Source organism: Micropterus salmoides, unplaced genomic scaffold (assembly GCF_014851395.1).
Source record: "Micropterus salmoides isolate LMB-PRFRI ecotype aquatic unplaced genomic scaffold, ASM1485139v1 Ms_hic_scaffold_16, whole genome shotgun sequence".
In the NCBI taxonomy this organism is placed as follows: Eukaryota; Metazoa; Chordata; class Actinopteri; order Centrarchiformes; family Centrarchidae; genus Micropterus; species Micropterus salmoides.
The window spans coordinates 21627805-21645427 of record NW_024040707.1 but is presented as its reverse complement, the minus strand read 5'-3'; the positions used below and the strand labels follow the sequence as shown (position 1 = coordinate 21645427).

The following is a 17623-nucleotide window of genomic DNA, read 5'->3' as shown; positions in this document are numbered from 1 at the left end:
TGACTTCCGATGAGAGATAATTTTTACAACTGTAACTGAATGCAGCATTTTGGTTGCCTTTTTAATCAGTGCAACATTGCAACTGCTTTGCCATACGGATATATAAATTCATAAATCAAAATGTATTATATTTTTTGCATCTAATCTATTAATATTGGACATAGCAACATGATTTATTATTTAGAAAATGTTTTAACCTGTTTTAACCAATGGTCATGTTAATGACCGATATACCTACCTAAAATAACCCTATAATGTAAATTAGCGTTAACGCAATTTACATAGATAGGAAGAGAGATTTATTTGGCAAATGTTAACATTTTCTGCTTCTCTGCAATAACTAGGCCCTATGTGTGGAAAATAACGAACACCTTTCTGGAAGTAGGTAAATGACTCAATTACTTTTGAAACTTGCTTTCAGGTTTCCTAGAAGCACCAGGTTCGTCGTCTGAGTTGAGGAACATATTTTTATCGCAGATTTGGTGCGAAAGTTTTAAGCAGTGAAACTGTCACTGAGCTGTGTGCCATTCAGGGTTGTTTGGTTTTCCTTTGAGCGCGATTGTTAGTGGTTTCCATTGGCAACCGGGCCCGTGCTCACAAAAACAAGAAGCTCGCTCATCCGGACTGTCCCATCCCAACAACAGAGGAGACCGGGGGAGTTCACCATGATGTAAACAGTTGCGGTTGGTTTGTTCTTTATCTTGTTAATATCTCTGTGTCTTTCCAGCAATTTGACTCAAACAACAAACATAAAAAAAACTCTGTTGTACTAGCGGACACAACGTATTGTCCAGGCAACTCTGTGTCGAGAGCTATTGAGTTACAAGAATGGGGCCCAGGTTTTCTGTTCTTGGGGCGTTCAGTTAGCGTTACAGAAATGCGCGGACACCGACCGCATCAGTGGGTTGTTTCCTTCATTAAAAAGTCGCGCATTTAGTTCGGTTTTGTTCACGTTTAGGTGGGCCTACTGTTGGCATCAAGTTCCAAAGGAGCAGGTTGGTTCATTCCCTCCATACGGGGGTGCTAATACGTTTTATAAAACTCATCATATTAAATATTGTTTTTTCACTTAAGTAGTAACGTTATGTCACAGTGCACTAATGTTTTTGCATTAGGAAAATGTCCTTAAATTTTACACAATATTCCCAATTTTGCTAGTGCAAGTAACGTTAAGGTTAGTTTAAAATTTCACCAACATTTGACGTTAATATTGGCACTTAACACTTAAATATGTACCCTAACGTTAAATATTAGTTTAATGCAATGCACTTCTCCTTTGCCGAGATATATACGTTTACTCATTTTAGATTACTCTTTTAACCGATTTACATGTAGGTGGATGTCTCATAGTAGGAATTGAACCCGGGTCCCCCAGACGCAAGCGTCTTATCTATGTGTCATGGCCACCCCAGATTGCCGTTCAAGCAGGTTTGACTGAAAGTACTTCTTGTTCATGAAAGATAGTTATAGTCAAAATGTCTGTTTTGAGAAAGTCCTATTGTTTTGATCCAATACGCTGAATACTGATAATTCTGCTATTTAAACTAACATTTTTCTGTTTTTTAACCATAAGGTGACGTCAATGCTGTCATCACTGTGAACAGGTGAAGAAAGAAAAACAGACAGAGAGGGCCTCCTGCCTGATCATGACTGCTGTGGTTCGACCTGGAGTCAATATTTCAGAGCTATGTGAGGAAGGAGACAAGTTCCTTGAGGCCGGAGAGCTAGGGAGGGCTACCTCTCTCTACATGTCTGCCTTCAGGACTCACGCCGCCTCCACCATGTCCCACATGCGGAAAATGAAGTCTAGCCTTGGTGGGGTGATTTCCACTCTAGAAGGTTGGCTTGACAGTCACGAGGAGACCCAGCCTGCTGAGGGTCTTAATAAAGGTCTTGCAGCCGTGTTCCTGTCCACACTCTGCCCCAACAATCTGTCAGCCACCATTTTTAAAATGGAGTCTCTACTTCAGAGTGGTGGGCATGGCTACGAGGAGATTTTTGCTCGCTGCACTGCTCTGCTTGAAGGGAAACAAGACCTTCAACCACAAGGTGTGAATGGCATGGTATTGGAGATCACTCGTGCCCTGGCCTGCTTGTTCTCAGAGCCTCACAGTATCAAGGGGCTGAAGCTTTACCTCAAAGCTTACCAGAGTAACAAATCTGAAACAGTCAAACTGATTACAAGCAGACAAGCTGAGCACCTACCCAAAATAGTGAGGGCCTTTATAGACCAAACACTGCACATATATCCCTCAATGTGTGACAACAAGCGTGCAGTAACAGCAAAGGACAATGATAAGCTAGAGGTAGCAGCTTCCTCTACAATTATTGAGTTTTTGTTGGCTATCTCATCTGATAATATAGAAGTGCAGGAACTTCAAGCAGCATATTTTTTTTTGACAGGCAGGTTTGGGGACAGCGCAGAGGTGTACTCTGCTCTCTTGGGTCATAGTCAATGTCAGAAAACGTCAGAGAGTAGTACCGACAAGTCATTTCAAGACACTCCTGAGAGGAGAGCCAGACTCTTAACCAGTCGAGCTGCTGCCTGTTTGTCAGCAGGTGGACGGACTGCAGAGGCATGCATGGATCTAGGAGAGGCTTTTGAGATACACCCTGCCACTGCCCGTATTTATTTCCAAAAGCTATTCGCAGATCATGGTACAGGGGTGGCTGCTCGCACCCATCTCCGTCAGCAGGCAGAGAGAGGCCTGTCTGATTACAGAGAAAGGGTCCTCATCCGTCCAGACCTGAGGTCGACTGAAGGAGTTGAACTCCTGGACCCTGTGATCACTCACCTGCGGACTCTGTGCCATTTAGAGCCTGACGGGGGAGGCAGAGAGCTGCGGGTACGGCTGGCCGACTGTCTTCTCCTCAGAGGGGAACACAAAGAGGCCCTCTCCATCTGCAGCCAGCTAGCTGCCTCCCAAGGTCAGCAGAGCTACCAAAACACAGTGCAGGTTCTTCGTGGATATGCACGACTTCTCTCTGATGACCACAAGGGGGCATTAGAAGACTTCCAGGCTGTAATTGAACACAATGCCCCCCACCCGTGCAGCTGTGTGCGGGCGCTATGTGGCAGGGGACTCCTGCGCATGATGGGTGGCTTAAACTACCTCACAGCTTTAGACTATGTGACAGCCAGCAGGCTGCAGCCTCAGGAGACAGCACTGACTGTTCGCTGCTTAGTGCCATGGAACTACCGGGGGCTGCTGTTTACTGTTTTACTGGAGCAGGGACGAGTCATGCTGGAGGGGACTGGAGAGCACAAATCCAAGTCCAGTTCTAGTGAAGACACCCAACAGCCCCGGCAAGGGCTTCAGCTGCAGGCCCTGTCAAAGAGAGACAACCACAGATCAGGGTATTGTGTTTTTTCTCACATACAGTTTACTCAATAGGCCTTTTTTGGAAGACAGTTTGACATGTCACAGTATTTATGAAGTTGAATTCCGTTTAAGTGCTTCAGTTTTTGGATCCTGGTATTGTGCATGCTGACTCACTGTCACACTGTCAGTCACTCACTGGACACTTGGATTAGACAGAGCCATTGTTAATGTTGTTAATTACTAACAATGAATGACAATGACTAATGAAAGTCCTTATTCTTTTTTCTCAAATAAATGCATTTTCTTGATGGTGCACTTTTCCCCACTCTGTGCATTAGGACCCCTGCTGGTGTCCAGTCCCTGGCTGTGCTGCTGATGGAGCTCCAGCCCGGTGCTGATGGGGCCCAGATCCTGGCGGCGGATGCCTTGTACCAGCTTGGCCGGGTGGAGGAGGCCTACCGGCTGCTGCTTTCCATTGGGCCCACCAGTCCGCGGGCATCCATACTGGCTCGCCTCGCCCTGCTGCAACTTCAGAGAGGATTTCTTTATGACACCAATCAGGTATGTAGGTTTGTGACTGTGGGTCCCAAAGTGAGGTCCAGAGGCACCAACAGTTTTACAAAAGGGGGGTTCAGGATGTGTTCCTGCTGAATTATGAAAACTATAATGTCAGTCATTATGAAAATGAACAGTTAAATGATTCATGCCAAATTCTGCTGTAATTTCTGCATATATATCAGACACAATTATCCATTTAAGATTTCTGTGTGAAAATATTTTGAAATTTCTGTTCTTTTGCTATGTATGTGTGATACAGGGAAATAGATACATATAAATGTTTGGTAACTGCTGCTGCAAAGTAGCCCATTTTAGAAGCTTCAGCTAAAATGGTCATGTTTTTTTTTTTACCTTGATTAAAAATAAAGTGCTGAGTGAAAACAAACCATGCAAAATTCTTGATAGTGTTATGGTGAGAAAGGCTTGTGATATTCTCATTCACTCAAATTGCTCTCTGGACTCAGCTTCAGAGTGCCTACGTTTAAGAAATAAGGAACCACAGAGACTCATTTACACCCCCTCTAATTTGATTTCTTAATTTGTGTATGAGTTGATGTAGCTTTTGTCAAACCTGGTGTCACAGCAAATCCAAACACAAAAACAAATATACTACAGCAGAGCTGCAACCAAGGCCAGCAGACAAGAGAGAGACATCAAAACACCTGTAGAATCACCAGCATGTTCAGCATGGATGGGCTTGGTTTGCCATTTGTCACTATTTAAAAATTAAACTAACCTAAGCCCTAAGAAGTGTTGTAACACATTATACCGTAATTACATAAAAAACAATGGAGTTGCTAAACTGCTGCAAAAAATAAAAAGTGTGGTCTCAGCTGATTTCAAATGATCAGCTGAACTGAACTGAATATCATATTTTGTAATGTACATTATTCTGAAGGGACACAGTAACAACACAGTGTGTCAGGTTAGGAAGCTTAATACCTTTATTCACTAATTTTACAACTTTTACAGTGAAAGACATAAAGATTTCATATCTGTTCATTTTCCCCACAGCTGTTGAAAAAGCTCGTTCAGTGCGGTGAGACAAGCTGCTTGCGCTCGCTGTTAGCGGTGGCACAACAGAAGGACCTAGCACTGCTGCAGGCACACTGCCACTCTGCTGCGAAACGCATCCTGGAGGGCACGCGAGAGGAGAGTGCTATCAGGGAGGCTGTGGCATATCTCTCCATTGCTATCATGGCCTCTGGTGATTAGAATCTGATTGAAGAGATATTAATGGTTGTTATTTGTCAGATTCTGATTGTTGACTTAATTAATAGTGGGTAATACTTATCTAATCTAGATAGGGGGGAACGGTTAGCAGGATTAAGGAAATGGTTGGCACAAACCCGAAGCATTGTTTCTGTGTTTGGCTTCAGTTCAGCAGAGGTACACATCTTTTACAACACTGAACACAAAGCAGACTGGCTCTGTATTATTTAACTAGAAGACAGCCAACCTGAGCGGAAATCTGTCAATGTGAAGCCATTTCAGCACATATCATACATACTACTTAACTGTGTCTGGATCAGTGCTTGTTTACGTATAAATATCGAAGCAGCCATTAAAATGGAAAATGATAATACTGTGAATATTGTGAAACCAATCAAATAATTGTATTGTTCAAGGTGGCGAGGCAGCTGACTCTTTGCTAGAGAGAGCGAGGTGTTATGCCCTGCTGGGCCAACGAAAGACGGCCATCTTTGATTTCAGTGCCATTCTGAAGGAGCACCCAAAACATGTTAAGGCCCTCTGTGGAAGAGGCTTCACCTATCTCATGTTGAACCAACAAAAGGTATTGTTAAGTTGAAACACTTTCAAAATATGCCGTAGCTCAATACGTGTACAGTACTTTAAACAGTTTGTTCCTTTTCTCTAGGCAGTTTTACACATTAGTGGCTGCAACTGGCAGTGAAAGGTAACTGTTTAAAAAACAACCCCTGTAAACTACCTGTATCATGTTTTAGGTGACCAACATGGGCAGGGAGAAAGAGGCAAAATCATTTCATGTTGGCAGAGAAGGAAACACACCTAACTCTAGGAATAATTTGGACAAATATGATCTACAGGATCTCAGGGGATGGGATGCTGTTTACTTTTACAAATACATTTTATTATTTATTTATTTAAAAGGGACAGCGTACAGTAAAACATAAATGTTACCATTTGATGCACTGTACCAGATTATAGCTTCAAGCTAATTGGCATCTGTAGTCCCTTTTAAAGTCTGGCTGATAAGGAATTTTTACATAAGATTGTCTGGTGCAGCTGTAGTTGTATGTTCAATTTAAATATGCAATTGAAACTGCCTTTTCCCCTTAGGAATGCACTCAAGACATCCTGGCAGCACTTCAGATAAACACTGACATAGTCACCATAGACATCCTGTCACTCAAGGACAAGGCACGGAAGCTGGTCTGTGATTGGCTGCATCAGTTCTGTCGGACCAATCTGTCCGACATCCTGGTCACTAATGCTGTCCCCTGCCATGAAGAGCAGCTAAGAGATGCTTTTATAATTTGTGGCGCTCTGATGAGGACTGGCTGCAGAGACCCCAGATGGCATCTTCTCTATGTGGACATACTCTTAGCCAAAGGTGAGAGTGGAACTTTTCCAAACTTTGCTTCTGAAATTCTCTGGTCACTGGAAGTGGTCCGGATGGGAGATTATGGTTTAGTCTGTGCATTGTTTCCACTTTGATAAAAATGACCATTGAACCCGGGGCTCCTTGTTTACAGTAATCCTTATTCCTGCTGTTATGGTCCAACTGCTCCAGGTGAAATTAAGGCAGCAGGTGCTCATCTGTGCCAGGTGTTTGGCCAGGAGCCAAGAGATGCAGTGGCCCAGGCGAGGGTGGGTGTGATGGAGACCTGGCAGCAGAACTACCGCAGTGCAGCCTGCAGGCTCAGCAAACTGAGTGAGAAAGATTCATCCAGCCTGGACTTCTTGCTGGCCCTGATCCCATCCAATCAGCGAAAACGCATGGCACAGGTAGGCCTACTGCAGGAATACTAGATTCAGCATAGAATGAGCGCCATTGCTAAAGTTGTTTGTGCTGGCTATGGCTGCCTTTTTTAGTCTACCGTCATCAGCAAATTTGTTTTATCTTATCTGCACAACAGGACAAAAATCATTTTCTGATTTTTCATAGATAGCAATATAGTCAAAAGTCAAAAGAACAAAACATAAAATGAAATAAACTAAAATACATCCGTCCATATATGTCACTGAAATTATCAAATAAATAAGACGAGATCACTCACTCATTGAAGATCGAATTTGTGGTGTTGTTTTTCAGTGTTATCACACTGAAAGAGCTCCTTTCTGATTCTATGAGGCCCGTGGTATCTTTTCTTAAGATCATTTTTTATAATTTTGATTTCATCTGTTCTGTCTGGTGTGTTTACATGGTATCATGCTTGTTTACTTCACTTTTTATGTTTTAAGACAGTGTAGGCTAAAATATAGTATGTCAAAAACAAAAAAATAAATAAACTGTACAAAACTGCAGTGGCATATCCATCAATTTTAGGAGGTTCTCTCTCAACATATCACGCTAAATATTTCATATGTTTGAAATGGACAGTAAGGTCAGAGAAGATGGAAAAGTATGCATATTGTATGATGATGGAGAACATCAATAAACAATTTTACAAAACTTACAAGACAGGGCTTGGGATTATTTCCTTAATCTATGTATTGTAAATATATTGTATTTATGCATTTGTAAAATTCACATTAAATGCTTTGCATCAATATTGTAACAGGCAGCAGCACAGGAAGCCAGCAATGTGTCATCAGGTGGCCAGTGGGATCAGGCCCTTACACTCCTGACTGTGGCAGTACAAGCTGTGGGTAATCACAGACTCCAGTATCTTCGCCAGCGGGCTGCCTGCCTCGCTCAGCTGGGCTTACACGAGCGGGCTATAACTGACCTGGACAGAGTTATCCAGAGACACGGTGGATCCGACTCCAGATGCTCAGACGACCCCCAAGTCTGGGTGGAGGACCTGTGTCTGCGTGGCCGCAGCCTGGTGCTCTGTTCCAGAGAAGGAGCAGCTCTGGAGGACTTCACTCGGGCCTTGGAGCTCCACAGGAACCTGGCCATCCAGTGTGTTGAGGCTGGTCTGGGGAGGCTGCGTCTGGCTGAGTGCTTCCTGCGGGGGGCGCTGCAGCATTATGGGGAGGAGCAGCTTAGTAAAGCCTGGACATTAATTGAATGTGGCCTTGTCGTGGACAGTGAGAACGCAGAGCTCCGCAGACTGAGGACAAGGGTCAAACGAGAAGTGGCCAGTCCCTGCAATGTCAACTAGTGCTGATAGTCAGAATCACACAGGAGCTCCAGCCGAGCTTATATTACGTTGCCAGGTCAATGCCTGTTGGGGAGAGCGGGGTGATTTGAGCCTGTGGGGAAGTTGAGCCACCCCTTGTTTCTCTGCAACCATAGACAAAATTGGTCATGTGAATACACATTTTTGAGTCATCCATTTTACTCACCCTGTGATGGAGAGAAGGCCCATGGAATAACTGATAAGCACATTTAAGATAAAAAAATGTGATTTTTTTTTATGTTCAAGGAGTCCTGATTCTTGTGTCTGAACAATTACTGAGAGGTTTGAGAAAATCTGTTGAAAATGTGTTAGTGCTTTAGGAAGTTACAATATGAAGCTGTAATGTTAGCATGACTTTAGTCTTAAACCGCTGGATGACACAATTTTGTTAAAATGGCAGGGATGGGGTAATTTGAGCCCAAAAGACCTGGGGGAAGTATAACCAGCTATTTTACTGTAATTTTACATTGCATTCTTATGCATCACTAAAATGATGTGACATATGCATTTTAGACCAGAAACCATCATGTCATGCTTCTATGAATGGAAGACAGACAGGCTTCAACTCCTATTGTGGGTTTGGACAGAGTAGTGGGAGAGGTAAAAAAATGGGAAGTACATACATAAGGTGACATGATGAGAAACAGGATGACTTTAAAGCAATACATTCATATGAAACAACTAGGAGACATAGCTGCAATGTTTCACTATCTAAGTGCAATTAAATGTTGGGAACTGGCATTTGAGTTTGCACAAGGAAATGACATGATGTCCCCGACCCCCATATGGCTCAACTTACCCCTCATGTGGGGCAAGTTGAGCCAAGAGTCCACTTTTTTTTGGAACAGTTTATTTTAGATCTAAACTGATGGTTCCCAGTGATGCACCACATATTGCATACATATTTTAGTTGGAGACATTACTGTCATGTCCTCACTTTAAAGACACCTCAAGTAAAAACTGGCTCAACTCACCCCACTCTCCCCTACCTCAAGTTATTGTATTATGGACGAATGCTCTAATTGGAGAGAAACTTTCCCCAATTTTTTTTACCGCATGTTTGGTGTTTCTTTGAGGGCACAGTGCTTCAGTTCACATTATGTCTTCCAATTTCAATGTTATGTTTTAAGGATCAGTGAATTATGTATGTGAATGCTAGCGATATTCAACAACACAAATTTACCAAGTGTTTATTATGCCTTAATTCATGAACCAGTTAACTTTGGTTGTTCATACATTTCATGACTGAAACATCAGTAACTGAATTGTTATGGAAACAAAACATGATGCTAATGATGATTATATTGTATGAAGGAAATCATGCAACGTGTAATTTAATATCATAGTTTAATTCAAACCATCACACCTAGATAATTGATTTATGAAAGTGACCGGTGTGCAGGTTTTATGCTTTTAAAATGGAGGTTTTCTTTAATCATATCCATGACAGCAGACACAATTTAGTAAGCATAAATACAAGATAACAGAAAGAAAGTCCACAATGTATACATATATGGTATGTGTAGCTTGTGTTTTAGGTATTATGCAGACACAGTAATGTATTGTGGTTCCATGGTGCCGAAGTAGGATTTCTCCCATTCACTCAAAAGCTCAAAATGCAGCGGGCGGTCACAGAAGGTGCAGGAGGCCGTGGCCGGGCTGTTGAGCAGGAGCCCTACTTCCTGCCACACCTCCACCAGTTTATCTGTGAATGAAACAGTCATTTATGAGAATGAACAATTAAAGGCCAATATTTATTTCTCTTTTACTTCTCTGTCTTATAAGCTAAAATCTCTGGGCATTTTTGCAAGCACACACTCAGACATGCGGTCAGTTTTGCTACTAAGAGTCAACTATTTTAAGATCTCTACAGAGTATTGTCATTTAACTGCATTGCAGTATATGGTGACAAGTGGATGCCAAAAAATTCATATATACTTACAAATCAAAAAGACTCACTAACAACAAACATGTCACTTGTACTGGCCATTGTCCCCACTTAACTTGATTGAGCGTTTAACTAGAAAAACTCTTTTGGTAAGGATTCCCACACTCACCCACAAAGTACTCCATCATGGCGGGGTTGTGATGAGGAGACGGAGCCAAACGCAGCAGCTCCTCACCACGAGGCACTGTGGGGTAGTTGATGGCCTGGACATAGATGTTGTGTCGCTCCAGCAGAATGTCACACACCTTGGTGTTCAGCTCAGCGTTGCCCACCTAGAAAATGCACCATGAAAGGTGATATGAGCCTTTAGCTTTTATCCAGCACATTCAGGTCATCCATGTGGGAATCAAAGCCATTACTGTGGCTGATCTATGGAGTCAAGAGTATGTCCCTGGAATTATTACAGAAGTCTTCTGTGTTTAGTTACATGGTCATATTATGCATTAAAAAAAGTAATTACAGATTGATTTAGTCAATTTGAGTTTAAATGATGCATTAAAAAATATGATGCATTCATAATTCACTTTAAATTTAAAATGTAAAATTTAAAATGGAACCAAAATAAATGGTATCACAGAAAGATTTAAGTTTACGTGATTTAAATGTTTAAATGTAAATTTAATTAACCTAACGACTTATAATTGCTTTTTAAAAATTATAATTTAGATTATAATTAAGCACTGAAAAAGTTTAATTATTCCAGTGACAGACTCCATGTTCAGCTGTACTTATTAAGTTAAGTGGGCGAGTATACATTAAGCTTTTTTACAGAAGACATTTTGTGAGCCAGCATGAAATTAAGCCATCATTAATTTCATTATTTACACTTTTCCTATAAAATGGAAAAGGCTTATACAGTGATGCTCTTGAAAAGGCTTACAATAAAGGGAAGTGTTTGATTGATATTTAGCATATATACAAAGGAAAATTGTTGAAACTGTCAGAGTTCTTCCCTAATGATATATCAGGTAAATATGTTTTTATCCAGTTCCTACTGTAAGATAATTCTCTGTGACAATAATGAAATTAACAACAGACTTGTGCTTCTTCATGAAATAAATTGCTTTACTAACATTGCTCTGACCTAAAAGATGTTCTACAGCTGCTAGAATGGTCAGCTGAGGAGTTGGTGGAGTGAGATACGGTAATGGAGGCATCAGCCCTGCAAAATTGTCATACCCGTATGGGGATGATGTGGCTGGGACAGTTGACCACGGGCAAGCCCTTATCCATGAGCAGCTGCCTCATGTGTTTGACGTTCCTCTGGTGCGCTCTGCGGAGCACTTGCCCCTCTGGGCTCTTCAGAACCCGAACAGACTCAAGGGCTCCAGCCAGTACCATCGGGGGCAGGGCGGTGGTGAAAATGAAGCCGGCTGCGAAGGAGCGCACTGTGTCCACCAGAGTGGCGCTGCTGGCAATGTAGCCTCCAACACAGCCGAAGGCTTTGCCTGGAACAGCAACAGACAGGTAATTAATTAATGATGGTAAGTACATTTAATCAAGTATAAATGTAACATACCTAGCTTGAGCATTTCCACTTTATAGTACTTTTACACTACATTAAATTAGATTTCAAAAAAGATTCTACCCCATGCATTTATTTGACATTTATAAAAATTTACAAAACTATTCCTTGATGAGCATATAAAATCTGTATTGTTACAGATTAAACTACAACAGTGTATACAATTATTGTGTAATTATTATTGTTATAATAATAATATAATGATTAACACAATGCATAATGAGTACTATTTTTAAGGCATATGTAGATTTATCAATTATCCCTCTGTAATTCTGAATGCTAGTTGATTGTTATTATGTATTTTCACATTGTGGTATAGCTACTTTTACTAAAATAAAGAATCTGATGGACACTTTCTCCACCACAATAATAATGCATTAATTACATGCAATAATTACATATAGATATATATAGACAGTGAGACTAAACTCATTGAATCCCAAACATTATAATTTTAAAGAGTTAGATAATTTAATAAATTGATGAATAATTGTCATCACCATAATGTATCAGATTTCATATCAGTAAATTTTATGTGCTGACTATACAGTCTATGGTTAATACACCGCTATTAATTTGTTATTTCAGTTTGAGCTTTATTTATTGCCAAGTCCACACTCGCAACCATGCCTTGTAAAGTCAAGCGTTGTAATCCAGGATTAGTTTACACTTGATGTGAGCTTGACAGGGATTTCTACCTAAAACCCTACACACAGCATGGACTCGCTGATGATGGTTTTATCAGTGCAACCAGAGAGGGAGTTGAGCAGGCACCCAGCTGATAAGACCCCTCCTCTTCTCCTGTCCTTATTTAACCAACATCAGAGCAGTATCGTGCTGGCTGAGAGCTACTGCTGCCTTGTTGGCAGTATGAAAGTGTCAGTTAGTGCAAGTGGCTGTAAATAAGAGTTTGGCCAAGAAGATCTGTTTGCCTTGCCCTTTTTTGTGTCATAGTGAAATGACTTGTTTACAGAAGACTGATGTAGGAGCTAATGTCTTAATAAATAGGATAGTTATTATACCTTTCATAACAAAATAGAGATTAAACAAAACAGTCGGCTTACTTGTGTATAAATTTTAAAAAGGACACAAAGTGGATTTCTTAAAGAGATACTCACCTAAGGTCCCAGAAACAATGTCAATCTTGTGCATAACATTGTCCCTCTCTCCCACTCCAGCTCCATGGGCTCCGTACAGGCCCACAGCGTGAACTTCATCAACAAACGTAAGCGCTCCATAACGGTGAGCTACATCGCACAGCTCTTCCAGGGGACATATGCCACCTGAAAGCCCCAGAGAATAAGGTGGTATTTTTAGAACCGTGCAATATAGGTGAACAGCAGGAAATCTGAGCGGCAAATGTCATCACTGTATAAGATCTGGATATGACCTACAGTATATGCTGAAATGTATGTGGAGTTATTTACACCCTTTGCAATATTAAAATCTGAAAATCTTCTAACATTTACATCAAAACAAACTTTTTGTGTTTGTGTTTTTAAAAAATCCTCCTGGATATAGTCACACTCATCCATTGAGTCTACTTCAATTTGTGTTTGATGGAGCTGTCAGCTGTGTAATATCAAACAATGAAACAGAGCAGGGGGCTGTGTCTATATCCTCTCATGGGAAACAGTGATGAATGACAGACGATGCAGACTGAAAAACTGTAAATTCTAGAAATATAAAGCAAGTCTTGCTTTATCTGAAAACAGATAAACATTCTTGAGATTTGTACAGCGCGTACAAATTATTTTATTTTCCCATTTTTAAATAATAAAGTTTTTGTTATTAGATTTTATTATTAAAACTATAAATACATTATGGCTAAACTGTGACCTAGGGAGTTTCATAACCACATATCCTCCAATGTACAGTAACCACATTAAAAGCACATACATATATTTGCATTATATGTTTTTCTTTTAAAAACTACTTTACTCATCAGTCTCAGATTTATATCTAAACTGTTTCTGCATATAAAGGATAAGTTTAAGTAAGTAAGTATAGGTTTGCCTTCCACCGTATATCTGATTAATTCAATAAATCACTGCAAATTAACATTTCAACAATACTCACCGTCCATCGAGTGCACGGTCTCAAATGCCACTATTTTGGGTGTCTTGGGGTCAGAGCGTTGCAGCAGCTCCTCCAGGTGTCGGCTGTTGTTGTGGCGGAAGATGAATCGCTTGGCTCCGCTGTTCCTGATGCCCTGAATCATTGATGCATGGTTCCCTGCATCAGAGTAGATCTCGCACCCTGTACAGTGAACACACCTTGAAACCAGTGGCGATGATTTCCCTCTAAACATTCAACCCTGAGATACTATTCACCTCTTCTACAATGTAAAAAACGTGAAATATGTCGTCTGAAACATGAGCCCAAAAATATAAATACGAAACATGTATTGACGAACAGTGACATTTACACGTTTTGATAAATGTCAACACCTGAATCTATTGATATGACCTGTGGCTCAGAGGTCAGAGGTCAGTATTTACCTGGAAGCATCTTAGCCAAAGTGAAGAGTGTGGAGTCATTTGCCACAAAGCAGGAGGAGAAGACCAGAGCTGCATCTTTCTGGTGTAGCTGGGCCATCTCCTTCTCCAGAGACACGTGGAAGTTACTGGTGCCTGAGATGTTCCTAGTCCCACCTGCTCCTGCACCGTGCCTCTCCAGGGCATCTCTGAGAACATCCAGAACAAAATGATCTTAGCCAAGCATCCGGCTCACATAATCCATGCCATGAAGGGTTTCCCATCTTTTTCTTTCCAATTCAGTCTGAAATACCCAAAAAATAAAAGTGTCTTATATTCATAAAGAAAGTCAGAAGCGTTTGCCCCCTTGCATGTACATCTACCATCAACCTACAAATGGTACAATGGCTGCAAGAGTTATAAGTTACAAAAACCAGTGCTTGAGACTGGACTTGGACTTGACTGCCTCAAGACTTGATTTGCCTCCTTGAGCTGACATGAGACCTCACAACAAAAACATTTCAATCTCAACTTTGGCATGGTATAATCGTGGAAGAACACAATACACCTTGAAAAATGTAACCATTAGGCCTACGTATTCAAAGGACTCCAGACTCCAGTATGTAAAATACACACTATTAACACAACTTGGAAAGGAAAATGCAGTGTCAGACACATGAAGACTTCCAAATGACTTGCAGTTTTCCTGCTTGACTTGGCCTGGATTTCGACTTGCTTAGACAAGAACTGAGAATTCACTTGAACTCATCTCGACTGAATTGAGACTTGACGTGGACCTGCTTCAGAAGACTTACAAACATTTGCTTTTTTTTCAAACATTGTCTTATTTTACCTGACCGCACTGAGGACCCGTGGGTGCCGACTCATTCCCAGATAGTCGTTGCTGCACCAGACGGACACTTGGGAGCCCTCCCGCCCAGAGAAGGAGTAATCCTCAGCGAAAGGGAAGGCCTCGGTGCTCCTGTTGACGGTCTTGAAGACTCTGTATGTGTGGTCCGTCTTTTTCTCAGCAAGCTTCTCCATGAAGAAGCGGTCATAGTCGTAGCTGGGGCCCTCTGCAGGAGGAACAGTTTTGACTTTAAACCAGTTACAGTTAAATCATGAACAGCTCTCTAATAAAAATAAGAATAAGGAAAAATAAGAAACAGGTACTGTATTACTAGACTCAGTCATATTATATAGGTAATTTCAACGGCTTTCAGCTCATTTCTACTGTAGCCTAAAACATACCCATGCTGTCTTTGAGGAGGTGGGTGACAGTGTTTGTTTGAGCTGATGTTGGGACGAATGAATCCTTTAAACCCTTCAACAGTGACGTCATCAAACCTGTGAAAGAAGAGTGCAGATCTGTCAGTGTGAGATGGAACAATTTAGTTTTTTTAATTCCCTTTAATATTTTGCCTCTCTAAAAGTTTGGATTCACTGTAGTGTCACTCAGCATCAGTGAGTTAATTCTTCCTACCTTCTTGGATGTCCTCCTGTACTTCAGGGCTGGCTCGGATTGCCCCAATCTGAGAGGTGACAAAAGGGCAGCCCTTCGATATAGACACAGCCACCTGAGTAGCTGTTTGAGCAAACAGCCTCCTCTGGTCCACTGTGGGATTCTGCTGACCCTTTTTCTTGGTAGGTGAGGCGTTCAGCTCGTCCTCCAGAGTGGCTGGGCCGCTCACACTGATCTGGCGAATGATGATGGGACATTGATTGGCCAGAGACAGCAAGGCGGCTCCTGTCCTCCTCAAAGATGGCTTAGGGACGGACTTTAGGAAGGGGCAGTGATGAAGGAAGGCAGCCATTCTACAGTTTTTAGTCTGAGTTAAAACAAAAGACAGGAAATGGAATTCATTCTACACAACTTCTCAGGCTGGCTGAGATGATGCGATACATCTGTGAAGAGTGTCCGTTTCATTGCAGTCAGGATGTGAAAAAACATTTACAGAAAACCTAAAAACTCATCCTATATATAGTCAGGTGACTAAATAGGTATGACTGAGGAATCGCTAAACTTGACACTGGGTTTCATGAAACTAGAATCCCATAGTAGTTTACACACTTAAACATGATCAGAAGGGCTGGCAGTGAATGTAGTGGTTCGGTTTCTCCAGGGTGCGGCAGGTTGCTGCTGCTTATCTTCACACTGCAGGCGCCCAAGTGCTGCCCTGACAGACGTCATCAGCTGAGGCTCATATAATCCAGTATAAAATACGGCAGGGAAGCATCTAATTCTTTTGATGACTATTAACTATTATTTCCCTATTATTTTAATTTGCTAATGATCACCTCTGTATAAAGCGTAAACAGAGGGCAGCAGTATCATTTTCCTCACATTCTCCTGCGGTCAGCAGATAAAGCAATTCTTGGGATCTGTGGGTTTCTCTTGTGGTTAGATGTTATCTTTACGTTGGTCTGTAAAAGACAAGTGCCTTTTAAACACCACAAGTTGGTCAAAAGTTTTTTTGACCTTAGTTAATGTGTTTGTTGAAAACATTTAACTATTGATCACATGCAAAAAGCCACATTTACTTTAGTTAGCTATAGGCTGTGGTATCGACATGTCAGGTTTCTTCTCACTGACTGTTGACAAATGTTGTTTAGGGATACACTGTGTGCGCATAAATACATATTCATTCATATAGTGTGTTCTCCACTACAATAAATATAATAAATGATGCTATATTTATTTTTATAACTTATAACAATAAATATTTTTCTATTGCAGTGTATAGCCTTATATATGTATATAACAATAACACTGCTACTAACAGATAGTAATGGTACGATTACCACTACTATTACTAAAAAGAAATCACAACAACAACAACAATAATTACAATTATTATGAAACTAATGAGAAGTTAAAACAGTCAGGAAGCTCACCTGTTGACCTGCACTGAGGACGAACTTCAAAACAGCAAATAGACAGAAGGTCAGAAAGTGTCAACAGTTATTGGTCAGATCATGAAGAGCATTATGCAATCAGCTCCACTCCCACTGCTGAGAGGTATCATGTGGGTCTCAGCTTTGGGGGCCACCCATGGACGGGTGTGTGTGTGTGTGTTTGCATGGGAGGTGCCAAGATGCTGATAGGGCTGTTTTAAAGTCACTGTCACTCACTGTCAGGTAAAATGACTTTATGGTGGACATTTTCACTTTGATGTCTGAGTTGTTAAAAAGAAGTGGTGCTGCATTTTCAAAAACATGCATGTGCATTATGTGGTAAATTCTCTATTTGGTGTTTTGTTTTTGTGATATTAGGAGATTAAAATATCATAAGACACAATACGGTCACTGTAAACGCATTGTGATTTTAAAGTGATTCTATAGGCTGTACGTGATATAGGAACAATTTATTTTAACATCCCTTCTTTTAGAATGTATAACACATAATTATGTAGTTGTAATCAGAAATAAGGACATCTTTAAATCTTTAAGTTTATTAGTGT

The 17623-nt window shown here is 41.0% G+C and overlaps 2 protein-coding genes across 2 annotated transcripts; one reads left to right on the top strand and one right to left on the bottom strand.

Moving 5' to 3' along the window:
• Positions 1 to 214: 214 nt before the first annotated feature.
• ttc34 (tetratricopeptide repeat domain 34) lies at positions 215 to 9252 on the top strand. The gene is made up of 8 exons (XM_038723439.1): positions 215 to 683; positions 1574 to 3358; positions 3662 to 3884; positions 4896 to 5088; positions 5510 to 5676; positions 6204 to 6477; positions 6658 to 6872; positions 7649 to 9252. Exons 2-8 carry the CDS (start codon positions 1647 to 1649, stop codon positions 8192 to 8194), a joined length of 3330 nt encoding a protein of 1109 aa, XP_038579367.1. The 5' UTR covers positions 215 to 683; positions 1574 to 1646; the 3' UTR covers positions 8195 to 9252.
• Positions 9253 to 9389: 137 nt separating this feature from the next.
• alas2 (aminolevulinate, delta-, synthase 2) lies at positions 9390 to 17193 on the bottom strand. The gene is made up of 10 exons (XM_038723440.1): positions 17058 to 17193; positions 15646 to 15991; positions 15414 to 15509; positions 15016 to 15238; positions 14187 to 14371; positions 13765 to 13944; positions 12804 to 12968; positions 11340 to 11608; positions 10270 to 10432; positions 9390 to 9917 (listed from the first exon to the last, which is right to left on the bottom strand). The coding sequence occupies exons 2-10, from the start codon at positions 15974 to 15976 to the stop codon at positions 9754 to 9756; spliced, it is 1776 nt and encodes a 591-aa protein (XP_038579368.1). The 5' UTR covers positions 15977 to 15991; positions 17058 to 17193; the 3' UTR covers positions 9390 to 9753.
• Between the last annotated feature and the right edge of the window lie 430 nt (positions 17194 to 17623).

What these genes read in the sequence shown, in the direction of transcription:
- ttc34 (XM_038723439.1), top strand. Translation starts at nt 1,647, where the DNA reads ATGACTGCTGTGGTTCGACCTGGAGTCAATATTTCAGAGCTATGTGAG. An exon ending in TTCTTTATGACACCAATCAG is followed by an intron (nt 3,885 to 4,895) that starts GTATGTAGGTTT and finishes TTTTCCCCACAG; the next exon opens with CTGTTGAAAAAGCTCGTTCA. An exon ending in GGACATACTCTTAGCCAAAG is followed by an intron (nt 6,478 to 6,657) that starts GTGAGAGTGGAA and finishes CAACTGCTCCAG; the next exon opens with GTGAAATTAAGGCAGCAGGT.
- alas2 (XM_038723440.1), bottom strand. Translation starts at nt 15,976, where the DNA reads ATGGCTGCCTTCCTTCATCACTGCCCCTTCCTAAAGTCCGTCCCTAAG. An exon ending in TTTGGCTAAGATGCTTCCAG is followed by an intron (nt 13,945 to 14,186) that starts GTAAATACTGAC and finishes TTCACTGTACAG; the next exon opens with GGTGCGAGATCTACTCTGAT. An exon ending in CATGATGGAGTACTTTGTGG is followed by an intron (nt 9,918 to 10,269) that starts GTGAGTGTGGGA and finishes TTTCATTCACAG; the next exon opens with ATAAACTGGTGGAGGTGTGG.